We start from the raw sequence: 19,787 nt of genomic DNA, 5'->3' as shown, positions 1-19,787 counted from the left end.
ATTTTGTCACATTACAGCCACAAACATGAATCAGTTTTATTGGAATTCCACGTGAAAGACAGATACAAAGTGGTGTACACGTGAGAAGTGGAACGAAAATCATACATCATTCCAAACATTTTTTACAAATAACTGAAAAGTGGGGTGTGCGTAATTATTCAGCCCCCTGAGTCAATACTTTGTAGAACCACCTTTTGCTGCAATTACAGCTGCCAGTCTTTTAGGGTCTGTCTCTACCAGCTTTGCACATCTAGAGACTGAAATCCTTGCCCATTCTTCTTTGCAAAACAGCTCCAGCTCAGTCAGATTAGATGGGCAGCGTTTGTGAACAGCAGTTTTCAGATCTTGCTACAGATTCTCGATTGGATTTAGATCTGAACTTTGACTGGGCCGCTCTAACACATGGATATGTTTTGTTTTAAACCATTGCATTGTTGCCCTGGCTTTATATTTAGGGTGGTTGTCCTGCAGGAATGTGAACCTCCGCCCCAGTCTCAAGTCTTTTGCAGACTCCAAGAGGTTTTCTTCCAAGATTACCCTGTATTTGGCTCCATCCATCTTCCCATCAACTCTGACCAGCTTCCCTGTCCCTGCTGAAGAGAAGCACCCCCAGAGCATGATGCTGCCACCCCCATATTTGACAGTGGGGATGGTGTGTTCAGAGTGATGTGCAGTGTTAGTTTTCCGCCACACATAGCGTTTTGCATTTTGGCCAAAAGGTTCCATTTTGGTCTCATCTGACCAGAGCACCTTCTTCCATTTGCTGTCCCACATGGCTTGTGGCAAACTGCAAACAGGACTTCTTATGGTTTTCTGTTAACAATGGCTTTCTTCTTGCCACTCTTCCATAAAGGCCAACTTTGTGCAGTGCACGACTAATAGTTATCCTATGGACAGATTCCCCCACCTGAGCTGTAGATCTCTGCAGCTCGTCCAGAGTCACCATGGGCCTCTTGGCTGCATTTCTGATCAGCGCTCTCCTTGTTCGGCCTGTGAGACACCAACCAGCGTCTGCACAGTCAGAACATTCTTGTCATAGTTTTTAAATCATGCCAGAGGTGACGTGAATATGTCTGAGTGAGGATGAATGAAATGCAGCTGTCACTGAAAATGAACTAAATCTCATCTGTGAATCCAGGCAGCAGAAAGTCTGACACCAGTTTTTTGCTATAATATTTACAAACTTAAAAGTAATAAATAAATATTAGAGAGAAAGCTTTCTAAATGTTGGTCCATGATAAGTCTCGATATGACCCTGATTACCGGGAATGCTTATATATTTTTTCTTTACCTGCATTTTTACCAGGTTTTGCCAGGTGAATTAATACATTTATTAAAAGACTTAACATTTGTTAGAATTCCAGCTTTATCATCTATTAAAGAAAATTGGCTGAATATTGTGTCTGTTGCTAAATAAAATGTACTCAAGTGAAATTACTCTTTCATCCACTCATATTTTTGTAAACATAAATGAAATAGCCCACACTGGCACACATTCATATTTCCTGGTCCACTGGATGAAATTGAAAGCTCTGCTCCTTATTTACTGGTTGAGCGCCACTTATGATGGCTTTTTTCATGACCCATGCACGAGCTTCACTCAGGGTAAGTTGATTAAAACTGCTATGGGAACAAAAACTCAGATTTTCCTACCACAGAGATCAGTGTTAGGCTCCGTTTGTAAACCTGGGATTGTTTAAATAGTCAGTTTTTCTTAGAAAGATTCCTCACTGAGTGAAAAGACCTGGAATTATTAGTGTAGTGCCCCTAATAATAGTGTCTGGTCAGATTAAAAAAATACTAAGGAGAGTTGCTTCAGTGCTCCCTTTATTACCTCCTTCATCTTATTGATGTTTTCCATAAAAGTCCAAGAAACGTGATTAGGGAAAAACAAGGGATGGAATTTTTTGACTGGGGCCCTGGTTTCTGGAATAGGCCCGCTGATCCTGGGTTACACCATTCACAGTTAGCATCCTTAAAAAACCCTTAATTTTAAATGTTAAAGTTATAAAATATTGAGGTGAATCTAAAGCTCCCAAGAAATCAGCCCATTTGATTTTACTTTAATGAGTTACCCTTCATTTTTAATGATTTTTCTTGAATTTAACTAGGAAGTACCTTTGGGAAGTCATCAGGAAATAAACAGTCTCTCTCCCCCCTGCAGGATTCGATCTTCATCAACAACAGGTCGAGGATCGTGAAGAGCGATTACACCACATTTAATGGAATCATTCACCACATCGACTTGATGCTGACACCTTACGCTCTGGAGGAGAAACCGCCGATTAATCCCAAAATGGTGCGTTGGGTTTGGTTACAGTTATTTAATGATTAATCTTAACTGGAAGCAGATAGTGATATCTCTCTTTCTCTCTTTGTGTTAGATGAACTTAACCACAGCAGCTTCAGTTTATGGCTATAGCAGCTTCTACCAACTCATAGAGGTAAGGGAAACAAAACCCTGCATCTACTGATTTGAGAGGGACTACTTCAATTTCTGCAACCCTCTTTCATTAACTCCCATCTGCTTGTCTACACATCCTCTTCAGAAAAATCCTGCTGGCCATTAGGTCGGAATTTGAGCCAAATCTGAGCATTTTATTAGTTCAGAACATTTCATGTGGTTAGCTCTTTCACTGCAGAAGTCATCAGGGATCAATGTTAAAAAAAGAATTAGGCAAATTGAGCCACCTCTGTGTACTTCAGTGGGCTGTAACTAAGAAAATATTAATAGTATGAAAGCATCAGTAAGGTAAAGTTGGTTATTCGAGGCTAGTGTGACTCTGGGCAATTTTTCTTGGATTGACCTCATTATTATTAACAGCTCGTTCCTCTGCACTCTTAGCCCCTCTCCAAAGCACTAACGAGAAAACACTGCAGCACTAAACACACTAGGATGATAAATGCAAGACTCCACACACAACTCTTATTTGGAAAGATGGGCGATGTAATATCCTTAACTGACAGTAAACATAGACTTACCACAGTTTTAAAATACTCTGTTTAAAGTCCTGTATTCAAGGTTTTACTTCAGTAGCACTACAGTAGCTTTGCCAGGCAGATGTAGTTTAAAAGCAGAAGGTTAATTGTCATGCATACACACTGAGAAGTGTGAAGCATGGTGGCATTATCCTGGGATTATTTCTCTGCTGGCCCTGGTTTGGTATATTCACCTGCAGTGACATATCAAAAGTTGTACTTTAATCTTCAAGTGGTTAAAGCTTATATTTTTGATTGTAAAAATATCTCGTACCACAATTTCGTGAAAAGTTGTGTGGGTATCCTTGATTATTGCGTTGGCTTTGGTTCAGGAGGTAGAGTCTACTAATTGAAAGGTTGGTGCTTTGATCCTTGGCTTTTCTTGTCTGAGGTGTCCTTGATCACAATACTGAACCCCAAGTTACCCCGATGCTTTCAAAGTGCTTAAAATTGTTTAGGCTCAGCTGGAGCAGAAAGGCGAACCTGTATCTATTCCTGTAATGTAAACTGTAATGGAGTCATAAACTCTGTTGTTTTAGGCTTAAATAGCTTGGTTGCTTGAGGGTTAATTATCATTTAACAACAAAAATCCAAAATCAAATTGTAACAAATAGCTCACATGTGGAGGTAAGCTTGGTGCGTTTAGTTTCCAGACACGTGATGTACAGTGGGGGAAATAATTATATGATCTCCTGCTGAATTTGTATGTTTGCTCACTTACAAAGAAATGAACAGCCTCTCATTTTTTATGACAGTAAAATAAATATTTGATCCTGTACAACCCAGTCAGAACTCTGGCTGCCACAATGGGCTGTGTAGTTGGTCACCAGGTTCACACACATCTCAGGAGGGGTTTTTGCCCACTCTTCTTCACAGAAACTCTATCCATCCTTTTGGTTGCTGGTTGGCAACTTGAAGCTTCAGCCCCCTTCACAGATTTGCCACTCTTTTGTTGCTTTGGCAGTATATTTTAGGTCATTGTCATGCTGGAAGACTGGTCCATGGCCAATCTTAAGCTTAAGCTTGGTGTTCTTTGGTTGATACTCAGCATTTCTCTTTCTCCAGAGTTGATGGGTGGTTCTCTCAAGCCTTCTCTGAGTCATTTAGATGTTCAGGAACAAACTTCATACGGGTCTGTACGTGTGCCTTCTTGAGCATAGGAACTCTGCAGGTGCTGAAAGATTTCAATAAATGATGGCGTGGTGTGTTAGCAGTCATGTTTTTGGTGACTGTGGTACCAACTGCCTTCAGATAATTAAAAAGCTCCTTGTACCTGATGTCCTTTGACAGCTCCTTGGTCTTCTCCAGTGGTGGACAGGTTGGCTTGGAAGAAATTGATTCTGTGGACAGTCGTGCTTTCTACAATGAAATTTTATTTATAAAGCGCTAAATCAACAGTTTCTTCAAGGTGCTTCATATTGTAAGATAAAGACCCTACGATAATACAGAGAAAACCCCAGCATCGAAAATATTATTAATAAATGATCAGACAAAAGAGGGTTTTCAGGGAATAAATGTTCAGTTTCTATGGCATATGTCAGAACAAGATCCGGAGTGTGATTAAAGTGGTGGGTGGGCTCATTTACATTTTAAGAGAAGCCGATTGAGTCTAATAATAGATTGAATGCTATGTTGATGCTGTCATTTTGAGCATCTACATGGATGTTTTATTCACCCACAATAATTATTTTATCTAAACTGACCGTTAAATCAGATAAAAACAATAGATAACTACAAATAAAACTGTATTTGAGTTTTCCAGTTAGGTTGTACAAGGCTAAGAATCAGGCTTTCAGATATATTAAAACTCTGTCTTGGTCTGGGTCATAAATATAACTCATTGAGATCAGGACTATTTCTAATTCTTTAATTGACTGATTGATTGTAATCTTTGCAGGCACACAGCCTGTGGTAGTAGGGGCTCAAATACCTATTTCACTCAGTGACATCCAAATCAATTTATAGCTCTTATGTAACACGTGGGGGGAGTTTTTCTGGGGTTTTTTTTTTTGTTTTTTTTTGGTGTTTTAGCAACACGAATACAATAATTACAAGTATCCCACATATAATTATGTACCAGCATGTCACAGAAAAACGCTCTTCAGCTGGGCCTATAAATCATTATTTTCACCATGGTACTAAAACCATTAACAACCCCAAATATATATTTATAAAACAGACTGGGAGAAGTCTGTACAGACCTTAGATTTACAGTAAATTAATCAAGATATAGTAAAACTCCTTCATGGACACACACACTGCTTCACCCTCTCCAGGTACGTGTTTCAATGTTAGCGGCCTTTCCTGCAGACACGGGGAGTTTCCACACCTAATCAGATGGAGAAGCGTCCCTCCACATCCCCCCAGAGTCCCATAAAATCTACAAACCTGCATAACATAATAATAACAAGGTGCTCCCAATCACAATAACTCACGGTTGTTACTGTAGTGCACTGACGGTTATCACCAAAAGTGGCACATCCATGTCAGTCGCTGCAAGTTATCTCAGTGGTGCTGGCAGCTTTTTTAAATCCATGTATCTTTTTATCTTTTTATACAAAAAAAAAAAAAAACGCCAGCAGATTTATCTTAAAATTTTCTAATTGATGAATGTGTTTGAAATGCATTTTTGGTCATGGCCAATGACTGGGGTTAAGATTACTACATGTGGGTCACTGCTTCACTTTAGCCGTGATGGATTCTCGATACTTTGCGTCATAGCAAGAAAATAGGCAACTTTGAAATTAGCAAATGGAAAAATCAGTTCTTTTTTAGGCTTTTGAAATGAAAATATGCTCCTGGTTTCATAATGTGGCCCTTGAACCCTGGAGGCTGCCATTTGTGACTTCTGCTTTATCTACTGCCAGTTTTGTGCCTCATACAGCTGTTTATGACACATGAATGTTGAATTTAGAAGACATAATGTTGGTTTTGGCTTCTCTTTACTCTTGAAGATGGGAGCTCAGATATATGTGAGACTTTCAGGAACAGGGCTTTACAATAAATGTGTCAGCCATACGAGAGGCAGCCTTCTGAAACCGCGTATAGGCTGATGTTTTTACACAACGTTAAAATTAACAGCAGGAACTCAAACCACTTAACAATGTTTTGAGTTATCTGTGCTGTGGAACCTGGAAAAGGGATCCAGCAGGGAAAAAAATACTCTCACATTCACTTTGGAAAAGTGACTGATGTTTCACACCAGAGACTGAAATCGTTAAAAGGATAGGATGCCCCTAAAAAATAAAATAACTGTCGTTAAAGAGAGTATTATACTTTACACCGTGTATGTAGACCTGAATGCACTGCATTAAGTTCTGTCAGCTAATGGTGAGATATGAGATGAATTCAATTTAAAAAGTAAATAACAAAAGGTTAATAACAAAGTAATTTTTACCCTTCAGGTTTAAAAGACTGATGGGTCAGGGTACCACGCTGCCTGGCAAGTTTATGAATACGATAACTCAAAAACAAGGTGACGTAGGAGTTTGAAATCTAGGGGTAGCACTGGCAGTATTCCAGTTTATTTTTCTTTTTATAATAAATATTTCATGAATCCCAAATCAAAAGCCTAGTTAAGTTATATCATATTAACATTAAAGTTTAAAAAATGTGCAGCTATTAAAATTTACATTCTTCTTAATATATTTTTCAGTAAACATTTTAAACAACCACCTACAGTACCTTTGGGGACCACCAGGGGGCCACACTATGGGAAAAATTATATTTATCATGAAAGTACAAAATGGCTTCCTTCTGACCTTGACTGCTGTGTTTTTCACAGTAGGAATTGTATATGTCACAAAAGCTTGCATATAGTTAGTATATAGAAAGTATTTATGTTAACAAGACTGAAATAGGGAAATAGCCACATGTTCAGTTCAGAGACTGCATAGATACCAGTGCTTTTGTTCTTGCTGCAGCAAAGTAAAAAAAAAAAAAGGAAGGCATTTTATGTTTATCCTGTGTTTAAGTGTCACAGTGTGAGCTGGTAACGCTCTGCAGTAGGCTCCTGCCCAGTTTAACCCCAGGCTATAAGGAGACAAAAACTAAACAGAATGAATTCACACTCAAAAACAGATCCTGTGCAGATTTTTCTTTGTTGATAGTTGACTATTTTATGACAAAGAGTCTTAAATATTTTTCTTACATCATACTGAATTGTATTCAGATGCTTAACACCTGGATTAACAATCTGATTCTGTAGTTTTTAGCTCATCTAGCCAAAGGACTGAGTTTATGGCATGAAAAGGCATCCATGTGTCCATTTATCCACCACAGTAACACTGTAATCTTTACCTCACAGTGTAAAGAGCCTCGAGGCAGCTGTTGTTATGACTGATGCTATATAAATAAGCCTGAACTGAACTCAACTGAACTGTAGACGACCTTCTCCGACGAGATTATTTGTCAGAATTTTGTGAAACTTCCACACAGAGATTACCTTATCTCATATGTACTTTTTGCACAATGCTCAGTCTTTTGCACAACCCACTGTCATTGTTGCACTTTTCTGTGGCATTGTTGTGTCTGCACTGTCTTGTGTCTGTATCGTTCTGTTCTGTTCTGTTCTGTCCGGTGTTGCACTGCCTCCAAGACCATAGCACCATGGTCTTGGAGGAACGTTGTCTCGTTTCACTGTGTACTGTACCACTGCACATGGCTGGAATAACAATAAAGCCACTTGACTTGAAATTACATGATAGATTGAAACATCACTTTGCCATAAATGTTCTACGATCTTAATGCTTGTGAAGGTGGAGGGAGTGTTCTTCCTATTGATCGACTCCAAGATTAGAACCTAGAAATCGTCCTGTCACTGTTAATATTGTCAGCAATGTGCTTAATGCTATGACCTGCTGATGCAATCACATATGTTCATGTTTTTGTGGTCATGGTTAGTTTCTTGACGTTCTTCTTCCTTTGGCTTTGCGATCACCACAGTGATTTGCCGACATCTCATCCTATCCCTACAATCTTCCTCCGTCACACCAACCCTCTGTATGTCCTCCTTCACTCCATGAACCTTCTCTGTGGTCTTCTTGTCTTCCTGCTTGGCAGCTCCTCTTGAACATCTTTGTCCTTGAGATGAGACTCTTTTGCCATAACAGGAAAATACATGGGTAGAGGTACCTTTAGACTCTATCGCAAAAAGGTTGATTCTGTTTATCTGGACGTAGCGTTTTCAGTGGGAGAAACGTTTTGTCACTCAACCAAGTGAGATTTACAGCGTCAGCTTACTGCAGGTTTCCTCCACCTTATAAACAGCACATTTCCATAATGACTGACACTAGCACCACTGATGAACAATGGGCTGTGAGGTCAGTTTCATTGTCGTTACTATGCAAATTGTCATGAATATTGATTAGCGGCCACTGCTCAATAACCATGAGTACCATTTTACAGAGAGTTGGAGAATGGTTGCAATCACAGCGTTGTAAGATGGTGAAAGATGTACCCTTAGGCCCTGTCCTCGATTCAGAGATGATCTTTCCCCTTTAAATGGCCTCCTTGACTCCCCGCTCAAACCAGCATTCCTCCCTGTCGAGGATACAAACATCCTCATCATTGTTAGCCAGTGGTGCTATAATTCAAAAAAGACCTAAAAGTGTCTTTTTTGGAGCCATTGAAATTTGAGGCAATGTATGAACATGAATATTTCAAAACTTATTAAAGATAAAGGCTGCTGTTTTTATCATCATCATCATCATCAAGAATGAGGAGCTAAAATTTTATCAAGAACAAAGATAGACCATTGAAAATTTCAGGCTTTTATCGTTAATAGTCGTTGAGATATTCTTGTTCAAACACTGTTTCCAATTTTAGTGTGTGGAAAAAGGCCTGAAGGTGGGTCGGCAAATCATTTTTTAAAAAGCATTTCATATTTCACAGCTATTTTTGTAAATATTCATATTTTGTACCATAACATTTTTATTGAAATCAAAGACTGTCAAACAGAAAACTTTGTTGATTAGAGACAGAATTACTCATGATAGACCTCCGCTGTGCAGCCCAGTATCACTGTACAACAGATTACACAGCAGATATGGCTTTCATAAAGGAAAAGGTTAAGTTAAGTTCCATTTGTTCTAACATTTATCATAACATTTGTATCTAGTAAAATTAATTTCAAGTGTTTCTAAAATGTCAAAAAAAAAAATCAATGTGCAAGACTCACTGTTAAGTGCTTTTATCACTTTTTGCAGATTGCAGGCCTCCTCCCTACACTCAATATGGCCGTCCACCAACCATTCACCGTGTTTTGGCCCACAAACAAGGCCATGGAGTCCTTGCCACCTGAAAGGCAGCTCTGGCTCATCCACCCTTTACACCGGGACCGGCTGGCTGCCACCTTAAAGGCTCACATCATTCGCAACTCAAAGGTAGGAGGAGAATGACTGGATGAATAACGAAGTGTTCTTTTGGATAGAGCCGATTACGAATGGCAAAAAGAGATGTGTAGGGTTATAATCCAATTCAATATTATTTATACAATGCCAAATCACAACAGCCGCCTCAAGGCGCTTTTATATTGTAAGGTAGACCTAGAGCTGGGCGATATAAGATTTTTTCATATCACGATATGTTTTTTTTCATTTCTGGCGATAACGATATCTATCACGATATAAGCCAAATAACTATATTTGTAAGATTTAAATGTGCCGTTGCTCACAAGTAAAATGTGAAATAATCAGCAGCTTGTTTTGATTTAAATATTTATTTCCCATAATAAGTTCAACAGGGTAGATGTACTTAAGAAACATGAGACTTTTTCAGATAAATAAAGGCAAATATTGCAAACTACACAAAAGGCAGCCGCTAAAGCGTTTAAGTTTCAAAATAGAACAAACGAAACAGACTAAATTGTCAATTCCACTTAGAAACAAAATATTAATTCTAAAAATAAATCTTAGTTTGTTTTACAGAAGAACAGACAAAATTGACTAACTTTTGTCAATATCAAATAAACTGAGAACTAAAAGGAAATTCTCAATCTCTCCTTGTTGTATAGCTTAGCTTTTCAAACAGTTTTAACAGTTACTTTAGTCTGACAAAAGCCGAATGACGAATTAGCGCTTCCAGTCAGAGATTGCGCATGCACCGCTTCATTGTATTTCCAGACTTGCTTTCGGCACATTTACAGTGCGCGCTGCTCTGTTTTTTGTCAGACTTGAAATAGCCGAAATACCTTCACACTACAGAACTTCTATGGCTCTTCCGTTCGACAATCTCTCCGGTATTGGAACCATCATCTGTTTTCTCTACTTCGGTCACGCTCGGTTGATTTTTCTCTAGTCGGCACACTCATTTCCTCCATTACCCGGGCGGCACGGCGGCTGGCTGCTTCCCAAAACAAATACACATGTGCGGCTTGGCACTTGTGCTGTACGTAACAAGTCACGTGACGTGACGCTGCGGCTGTGATTGGTTTGGCTCTGCGCTACTTAATTTGGATCGGCTGTTGTTCTTTTTTTTTTTTTTTTAAAGAGGACAAGAGAGACGAGGCCTATCGCAATAGTTTAACTTTTCTATCGAGGAAAAGTTATTTTGCAATACATATTGTTATCGTTCTATCGCCCAGCTCTAGGTACAGTAGACCCCTACAATAATACAACATAGAAAACCCCAAAAACCATACGACCCCCTTTGTAAGCACTTTGGCGATAGTGGGAAGGAAAACTCCCATTTAACTGGAAGAAACGTCCTCCAGAACCAGGCTCAGGGAGAGGCAGCTCATCTCTGTGCTTGTCCTGCTAGCGTTCGATACTGTTGACCATAATATTCTATTAGAAAGATTAGAGCACGCTGTAGGTATTACAGTTACTGCGCTGGAGTAGTTTGAATTTTATCTGTCTAATAGACTCCAGTTTGTTCATGTAAATGGAGATTTTTCTTCAAAAGCTGAGGGTTCAGTGTTAGGACCAATTCTGTTTACATTATACATGCTTCCCTTAGGCAGTATCATTAGAAGGCATAGCATACATTTTCACTGCTGTGCAGATGACACACAACTTTATCTATCCATGAAGCCAGATAACACACACCATTTAGTTAAACTGCAGAAATGTCTTAAAGACATAAAGAAAATCTCTGTAGATGTGGATGTGAACATGAGCCCTGAATTGGCAAAGCCAAGAAAATGAATGAATTGCATTAATAAAGTAATAACATTCTCTTGATCTGCTTTTAGGGTTTGTATCAAAAGATGTTTAAGCACATATTTAATCAGAATCATTGACAATATTAAAGTGTTTCTAAACCTTTTCCTTTGAAGCATTATGCCTGTGTGTGTGTGTGTGTGTGTAGGTGACAAATGTTGGACTGCCGACTAAATTTTCATCCTTCCGCACGATGCATGGATCCACCATCAAGTTCAGCTGTGACCGGAGCCTGGTGGTGAGGAAACACACACACATAAACCAAATGAGTGGCCATTACTTCTTCCACACCTGGCAGTTAATTGTTGCTATATTAACTAGTGTTGCTACATGGTGAAAGCACTGTTCCCACAGGTTGGCTGATCAAACCTAGGACCTCTCCTGGGATTTGTTTCCTATAATTGACTAAAAATGTGCCTGGGTGGTGTGGCTCAGCATCTAGACATTGTTGGCTACAGGGGGAGCACCTTCTCTGCAACACTCAGTCTTTACGACCTCATGGCATGCAAGCGGGTCTGCTGAGGTTATCCACCTGAGGTGCTCCATGTGCCCCTGCTTGGGTCTTACCCATGACAGTGTGTGTGCTCTGTGGCCTTGGGCTTAGTCTGTGCATCGCCACTGGCTGGATGACCGTACATGCTCTGCCTCTACCCCAAAGCAAGTCCACCCCCAGCGGGTTCCTACAAGTACTGACTAATGAGCGTCAGAGTTCTCATGGAGGAACTCCTGCCTAGAAAACCTTACTCTTTTCAAAACTTTGTCTCTGAATGTGGAAACCTCAAAAACTCTGATATGACTCTTACTGGTGGTTCACTCAATTCATGCATCAATGAAGAATGCAATTGGTTGCAAGAACTAATGTGGGGGTGGCTGTAGCTGAGGAGGTAGTGCAGGTCATCTACCATTTGGAAAGTTGGTCGTTTGCTCCCTTTCTGATCCAGTTTGCGTGCCAAGGTATCCTTGGGCAAAATGCATTCATCAGAGTATGAATGTGCGTGAATGTTAGCTAGAAAAGGATTGAATGAATGCATGTGTGAAAGGGTGAATAAGATATGTTTTATAAAACACTTTCAGTGCTCAGATAAAATAGAAAAGTGCTATATAAGAACCAGTTACCATTTTACACAGACAGGAAAGTCAAAGCTTAGCCCACAGATAATTTTAATGTCTGTCATAAGTAGGTACTACAAGGGCCTAGTTACTGTGTGGTTGGCACATGTTATAAACAGACCCGTGAGTGAATTACTTTCATCAACTGATTGATCATGCAGTGATTTTACAGGTCTGTAAACACGAGATGTCTGCAAAAGTATTCACTCACCCATTCAAATAATTGAATTCAGGTGTTCTGCTCACTGTCATCAAATCAAATCAAAATTAATTTCTATAGCACATATTAGAAACAACAAAGTTGACCATAGTGCTTCAGAGTCAGACAGAGTAAAAGCATGAGACAATTAAAACAAAACAACAAGAAAAAACAGGGCAGGAAACAATCGGTGACAACACAACAAGCCAGATAATAGCCAACTAGTTAGAATCTAAGTAAAAAAAATAGGTTTTAAGACAAGATTTAAAAGACTGGATAGACTCGGAGGTATGAATATGAGCAGGGAGGTTATTCCAGAGTCTAGGCGCTACGGTTGCAAAGGCCCGGTCACCTCTGGACTTCAGTCGAGACCTAGGTCATGTTAGGAGCATCTGATTTGAAGATCTTAGTGCTCTATTTGGATTGTACAAATGGAGGAGTTTGGAAAGATAGCTGGACGCTAAATTATTTAGAATTTAAAAGTAAACAAAAGAATTTTAAAATCTATAGGAAATTTAACAGGGAGCTAAAATTGGAGTGATGTGATCATAGATTCTAGTACCTGTTAAGAGACGCGCAGCTGCATTTTGAACTAACTGAAGCCGGTAAAGAGAAGAGTGTTGGAGGCCCAAGTAGAGGGAGTCGTAGTAGTCCAGTCTGGATGTGATGAATGCGTGGATACGTTTTTCCTTAAAGGAAGGAACGGCTTTGCTTTAGATATCTGACGCAACTGGTAAAAGCTGTTTTTTTTTACCACAGTGGAGACCTGTTTCTCTGATTTAAAAGAGCTATCCAAGAACACTCCGAGGTTTCTTACAGTGAACGAGAGATGGCTAGCAAGAGGACCACAGGTGTATAAAATCAAGCACATAGGCATGCAGGCTGCTTCTACAAAGATTTGTGAATTCAGGAGCTCAGTGAATTCCAGCTTTGTACCTGATGCTGAGGCACATAGTGCACAGAAGCCCCCAACTTTCTGTAGAGTCAGTTGCTACAGACCTCTGAATGTGACCTTCAGTTTAGATCAGAACATTACAGAATGGGTTTCTATAGCCAAGCAGCTGCATTCAAGTCTTACATCAATGAGTGCAATGCAAAGTGTGGATGTAGTAGTGTAAAGTACACCACCACTGGACTCTAGAGCAGTGAAGTGACGAATTGCGTATAACCCCAAGTTCTGGTTGACAATAAAGGGAGTAACTGAATCGCACCTCTCCGTCTGGCGCTCCAATAAAGGAGTCTGGGTTTGGCACTGCACTGTGCCAAGTGTAAAGTTTGGTGGATGTGGTTTATGATGTGGGGTTGTTTTTCAGAAGTTGGGCTTTGTTCCGGTGAAGGGAACTCGTAATGCTTCAGCATATCAAAACATTTTGAACAATTTCATGCTCCCAATTTTGTGGTAACAATTTGGGGAACGCTCCTTCCTGTTCCAAGATGACTGCACACCAGTCAACATGCAAGGGCCATAAAGACATGGATGGCAAGTTTGGTGTGGAAGAACTTGACTGGCCTCCACAGAGTCCTGACCTTAGCTTGACAGAACACCTTTGGGATGAATTAAACTGGAAACTGCGAGCTAGGATTTCTTGTCCAACATCAGTGTCTGACCTCACTAATCCACTTCTGGAAGAATGGTCAAAAATTCCTATAAACACATACTCTTAAACCTTGTGGAAAGCGTTCCCAGAAGAGTTGAAGCTGTTATAGCTGCACAGGGTGGGCTGAAATCATATTAAACCCGAGCGAATACTTTTGGTTATATAGTGTATTGTGAATATTCACAAAACTCCTGTTGTTTGTTTTTACACCACCAACAAAATGATCATAACATCACTCTGTTGTCTCTACTGAATGGTTTCCATTTTAGTCTACTCTGTTATTGCTTAGTAGTTGTATTTTTTAAAAACGTGTGTGTCTGTCTTTAGGGTTCAGTAGTAATAAATGAAAATGAGGCCAAGGTAGTGGACCGCTACCTGAACTTCCAGAATGGCATGGCCTATGGCATCGACCAGCTGCTGGAACCTGCTGGCCTCGGGGCATTCTGTGACACCATCGAGAACAAAACCACTTACGTGAGTAACACTAACAATGCTACCGCTTCAACACCAGTACCGCCACTGGGGGAGTCATTTTACTGTGTGCTCCAACAGCACTAGTAAATGCAGTGATGTAATTTACTAAAGAAATTATGTTGTTTATTTTCATCTGATTTTCAAAATTATAATCAAAAGGTTCTCAAAATAAAAAAAGAAATCTGTTTATTGGGTTCGTTAGTTTTGATTTAGACTGATTAGACAAGGCTAGGTAAAGTATTTGTTTGTTACTGCAGGTAAAAAATTAAGCTAAACATAACAAATGGAAATGCTTATGTAAATGGTGAAACTTAACCTAAATTTAGAATGAATACAATAAATTAAGTATTATTTATATAGTATAGCTCCAAGTTCTGGTTCAGAGTAAGTAAGCAGGTAAGCAAGTCTCAGTTTCAGCTGTGGAGAGAAGACTTTGAACCGCGGGTTTGACAGGTTGCAGCAAGAAAGCCATTGCTAAGACATCAGAATAAGACAAAGAGGCTTGCCTGGGCCATGAAACACTGCCATCGGACCACTGAAGACTGAAAAAAAAAGTTTTATGGACTGATGAATCATATTTTGAAATCTTCAGTTCATCATACAGGATCTTTGTATGCCGTCAGGTAGGCGAAAGGATGGTTCCACATCGTGTGGCATCAACTGTCAAACATCGACAAGGAAGTGTGGTTGTCTGGGGCTGTTTTTGCTGGATTCAGGGTCCATGATTTCTTTTTAAACTCAAATTGCTTATTTTACTATGCTTTCATTTCAGTGTGCAATGTGAAATTAAACTGCATAATCTTTAATAAAAAATTGGAATAAAAAATAGTTCTAAAATTTTTGACCAGTAGTGTATGCACAGAAAAGGAACAGAGACATATAGCAGATTAGATAAAAGTTGAAATTATCCTTTAATTAAAACAGATTATCTTTGATCATAGGATTTATTTTAAAATTTAGGAAGCTAAATTGTTTATTAGCTTCTTCTTGTGTAGAGTAGGAATAGATCATACAATTGCCTCTGACCTTTAGCAACCAAGCTAACAACTAAGCTAAGCTTTGTTTCACTAAACTGTTGGGATTGAATAATGTGTAATTCCCAGGATGAGCGCCAGGTGAATAAACACCTGTCATGCGAAGGCTGTGTGCAGGCAGGAGTGGTGGTAAGGAGGACCCAAAGTACAGACTCCGGAGACAAACGTGAACTCAAAAAAAAAAACAGCTGTAATGCTGAACTCAAAGTCACAAACTTCAAAATTGGCTGGCTGGCCACAAGCAAACCAGACGCATTAACATGAGACACGGATTTTTAAAGTAAAACAGGAAACACAGACTGAACTTACAGACACAGACGCACAAGCAGGCACTGCAACAGAGGGAACAGAGACGTGGGACCAGGGCAGACACAGACACTGACTGGACACAGAATAGAGGGAGTAAGGAAACCAAAACTTCAGAACTAAATAATCACACACCAAGAAGAACTGGGGAAAAATAGAAATGCAAAACAGAAACCAAAACTTTCACAATAAACTAAGATGACAGCACAAATAAAAAGTACAAAACTAAAACCACTGGGTCAGCGACCCAGATACCCTAACAACACCAGAAAACTACAAAGGCTCTCACATTAGCATGTGCCCTGGTGAATTAAGTAGGGCTTTAACCCTGTTATCTCATGACAAATAATCATTATCTCACTTGTCTTAAATATTTCAGGGGCGCTGTGGAAGCTGCATCTTCACCCCGTCCTGTCCCTTCAAACACTATGACACGGTAAGGTCTGCTAAAGCATGTGAGCATTAGCTGCAAAGACTGTGGAGATAAATATCATTTCTGTATTCTTCCAGGGAAAGACGGAGCGCTGTTTGAACTTGCGCTCCAGGTATCGCTACTCATACTTGTATGATGACCTGGATCGTTTCAGCAGATATGGCTGTAGGAGAGTTTGTAGCTTTCCAGGCTGGGTACAGAAGTGCTGCAAAAACCACTTCGGGCGAGACTGTCAAGGTAAGAAGGGAAGGGATGGAGGCACTTATGTGAGGAATTGTGCTTTTGTTTGTACAGAGATGTTCTTGGTTTTTGCAGCTTGTTTAAAGACTGAGTTACAAATTCTGAAAGTCACAGGGTTTAGTTTGGAAGTTGTTGAGTTTGTGTAGTTTTTATTGAAAGCATGTTTTCTCAAAGATATTAGTCACGCTTCTGGTTGACTAGATATTACTGATGCTTACTTAGTTTAATATCCAAGTGAGAAGAATGTGGACTTACGGTCTTTCTAAACTGCTGTGAAAAAGTATTTGTCCCCTTCCTGATTTCCTGATTTCACACTGCCATGTTTCAGATCAGGAATCAGATTTTAATATTAGACAAAGATAATAATAAGATACCAATACACGAGCCGAGATAAGAGATGGACACATGACAACTCACATCTACCGGACATGACACAAGACCACATCCATCCTTGGATGAACAATGCCTGATACAGATACGTGTTTAACACAACCAACCATATATGGGAAACACACTGTAACATGTGCACCAATTCTGATCTCTGATCACACTTTCAGAATGGCTTGTGTAAAGTGCACATCAACATCCTCATCCAGGAAGAAGCGCTCAGTCAAGAGACTGTTGATCGGCGTTGGAGTTTCCCTGGTTTTATTTTGCTTTTTCTTTATTTGTGTTATCCCTTGTTTAAAAGCTGTAATTTCACAGATGATAGCGACATCACTCACAGCATATGCAGATGTACCACAAACCGATGAGGATCATGAAGACTTCTTTTCCTATTTGTTAGATGAAGATGAAGTGCAACTAATGATGTAGTAACTGAAAATGTGAAAGACAAGTAGTTACTTACTGATAACATGTACATTTCATTTCGTGATAAAAAGGAGGGAATGTCAGAAGAAAATTGTACCTAGTGTGATCAGCTACATGAAATGTGCTCAATTTATGGATCACTAAGCAATCCACATGTCTACGTGACTTTTCACATAAACTCTTGTGTGATAAACTTATTTAGCAACTAACAGCTTCCTCTATGTTAAGAACATACAGACTTAGAAAAGGGGTACCTCAGCTCTGAGTTCTTAGAATAACTTTGTTATCTTTGTACACACATGTGACCAGCTTGTATAAATAAAGAACGCAGACAGTGACAGAGCGCGAGTCCGTGAGTGCCTCCTGCGAGGACGAGCGCTCTGTGACTGCCTTCGCGAGTAAAGACGACTGCAGCGTTTGTGTTTTCTAACTCAGGTGTCTTAGCTGAAGAACTGTGGGGCGATTCTTAGAAATCCCCTGTCACCAGGTTATATTTAACTTGTTATCTACACGTGACAAATATGTAAAAAGCTAGGAAATCAAGGAGGGGGTAAATACTTTTTCACAGCACTGCAAGCCGTCTTGGTAATGCCTATGGGCAGTTATTTTGAAGCCCCTGGAGTAAAACCTTTTTTCAGAGGTCACAGGGACATGAAAGCTGGGTAAGGCTGGGTGTGCCACCATGTTTACCTTTGCAGAATTCTCCCACAGACTTCCGTCTCTGTCAGGTCCCACTGAGCAAAGTTAATAAAGACTGGAAGAGAGTTTCTTTTTTTCTTTGTTTCCATGCTATGTTTTGACCCTTTTCTTCTGTCTGTTGCAGTTTGTTCAGGTGGTTTGGAGGCCCCTTGTGGCAAACATGGCGACTGCAACGACGGTAATCTCGGTACTGGAACATGTAGATGCCACACCGGATTCAGAGGGGAATCCTGCGAACTGTGTGTCGCTGGGTTCTATGGCCCTAACTGCACAGGTAAAATGCTTTTTAGTTTTTATCATCGCTCAGTGGAAAAACAAAGAGAGTGCACCTTTTGTAGATAAGGTCTGCTCTCCAACAGCTCTCCAGAAGTGGCTGTTGGAGAGACCAAACAGCCACTTCATAAATGCATGGCACAACATAGAAGAATCCCTCAATGGGACAAGACTCAGCGGTTCATCTGCATCTAAAGGACAAAGGTCACTCTTTCGAGGATGCCAATGTTCACATTTTGGACAGCGAAGGCAGGTGGTTTGAAAGAGGAGTGAAAGAAGCCATCTATGTCACCATCTTTGAACAGAGGCGGTGGCTTACGACACCAACTGTCTGCCATCTATTATCCAATTTTTAAATCCCTTCCCAGACGCCTTAACGCCCACTCACATCCTGGGCCATCTGACCTCAGGAAATCACATGATAGGGTGGGTCTAGGTTTCACAGTGGGTTCATCCGAAACCTTGGCTGACTGGGACCCACACCCGTTTTCACACCTTGGCTCGCGTGATTAGGTAGAGGATCAATAGGGGGTCCATGACCCTTTGGGGGAACACTCCCATAGGGTATAAAATCTGGGATTCTCCACCAGTTGCTCTTAGAACTCAAGAAGCTTCTCGAATGAGAGGTGAAACATCTTCAAGAAACCTAGAAAAGTCCAGACGCTTTTCTTTCCAAGCCCCTCAGACTACGATGACCTGGATGACTGAGAACCCTCACAGACTTTTGATGAGGGAGGTTTTCCTTTAATTTCTTGCTTCCAATGCTGTGTAGTGCTCACTGATGAACAAGAATATCTGGTAATGAGCCAAAGTTAGCGCGATAGGCTGATTTTCATATAAATGCTCAGTTCTTAGAACGCTTTCTAGAAATAAGACGAGTAGATAATCAAAAACAATCACAAGCAACATCCATAAGTGAAGACTGACTCTGGAATGGAGGAATTCTCACTTCACAGCTTCCTCCTCCATCCTCACACCTTTTCCTCACAACTCTCCCACTTGACTGGGATGAGCTGAGGAAGGGAGGAGACATGTGAGTGCAATGAAAAGTAGCACTTGAGGCAGCAGCTCTCTACCACCTGCAGGGGGCAGTGCATAGAAATGCAAAATCTCAATCATAAATTTGGTGCACGATTTTTGTATTAAAAAAACCAAAATGTAAAAATAAGAGGAGGGTGCGTTTCAGCCCTTTGATGTATTCACCATGGCTGCGTTGTGACCCTTTAATACGCTGTGGCGAAAGAAAGTAGCAAATCTGGCATCAGCAGACAGTCTCACCCCCATCAGCTCTCCAGCAGTCTGTCACCATGGCAACACTCCACACTCACCATCACACAGCTGGGTGTGTTTCCAGCTCAGGACAAACCTGCCAGCTGTCTTCGCTTAGAGCCAAACCACCAGAGCAGATTTTTTGTTTTTCTTTAAATGTGGATACGAATGCTCATCTTTGCCTGTTTGAGTTTAACAGTC

General features: G+C 40.2%; 1 protein-coding gene across 1 annotated transcript in view; it reads left to right on the top strand.

Annotated features, from left to right (window-relative positions):
- The window catches only part of stab1 (stabilin 1), a 169,234-nt gene that overhangs the window by 77,077 nt on the left and 72,370 nt on the right, over window positions 1–19,787 (top strand). The window contains exons 49-56 of the mRNA XM_040004521.1: window positions 2,165–2,299; window positions 2,385–2,444; window positions 9,186–9,362; window positions 11,287–11,376; window positions 14,373–14,519; window positions 16,239–16,295; window positions 16,370–16,529; window positions 18,169–18,318. Of these exons, the coding sequence (XP_039860455.1) occupies window positions 2,165–2,299; window positions 2,385–2,444; window positions 9,186–9,362; window positions 11,287–11,376; window positions 14,373–14,519; window positions 16,239–16,295; window positions 16,370–16,529; window positions 18,169–18,318 (976 nt within the window). The remainder of the gene's footprint in view (window positions 1–2,164; window positions 2,300–2,384; window positions 2,445–9,185; window positions 9,363–11,286; window positions 11,377–14,372; window positions 14,520–16,238; window positions 16,296–16,369; window positions 16,530–18,168; window positions 18,319–19,787) is intronic.

Source organism: Simochromis diagramma, unplaced genomic scaffold (assembly GCF_900408965.1).
Source record: "Simochromis diagramma unplaced genomic scaffold, fSimDia1.1 OVJJ01000320.1, whole genome shotgun sequence".
Lineage (NCBI taxonomy): Eukaryota > Metazoa > Chordata > Actinopteri > Cichliformes > Cichlidae > Simochromis > Simochromis diagramma.
Note: the sequence above shows the minus strand (reverse complement) of the source record. Positions and strands in the feature narration are given on the sequence as shown.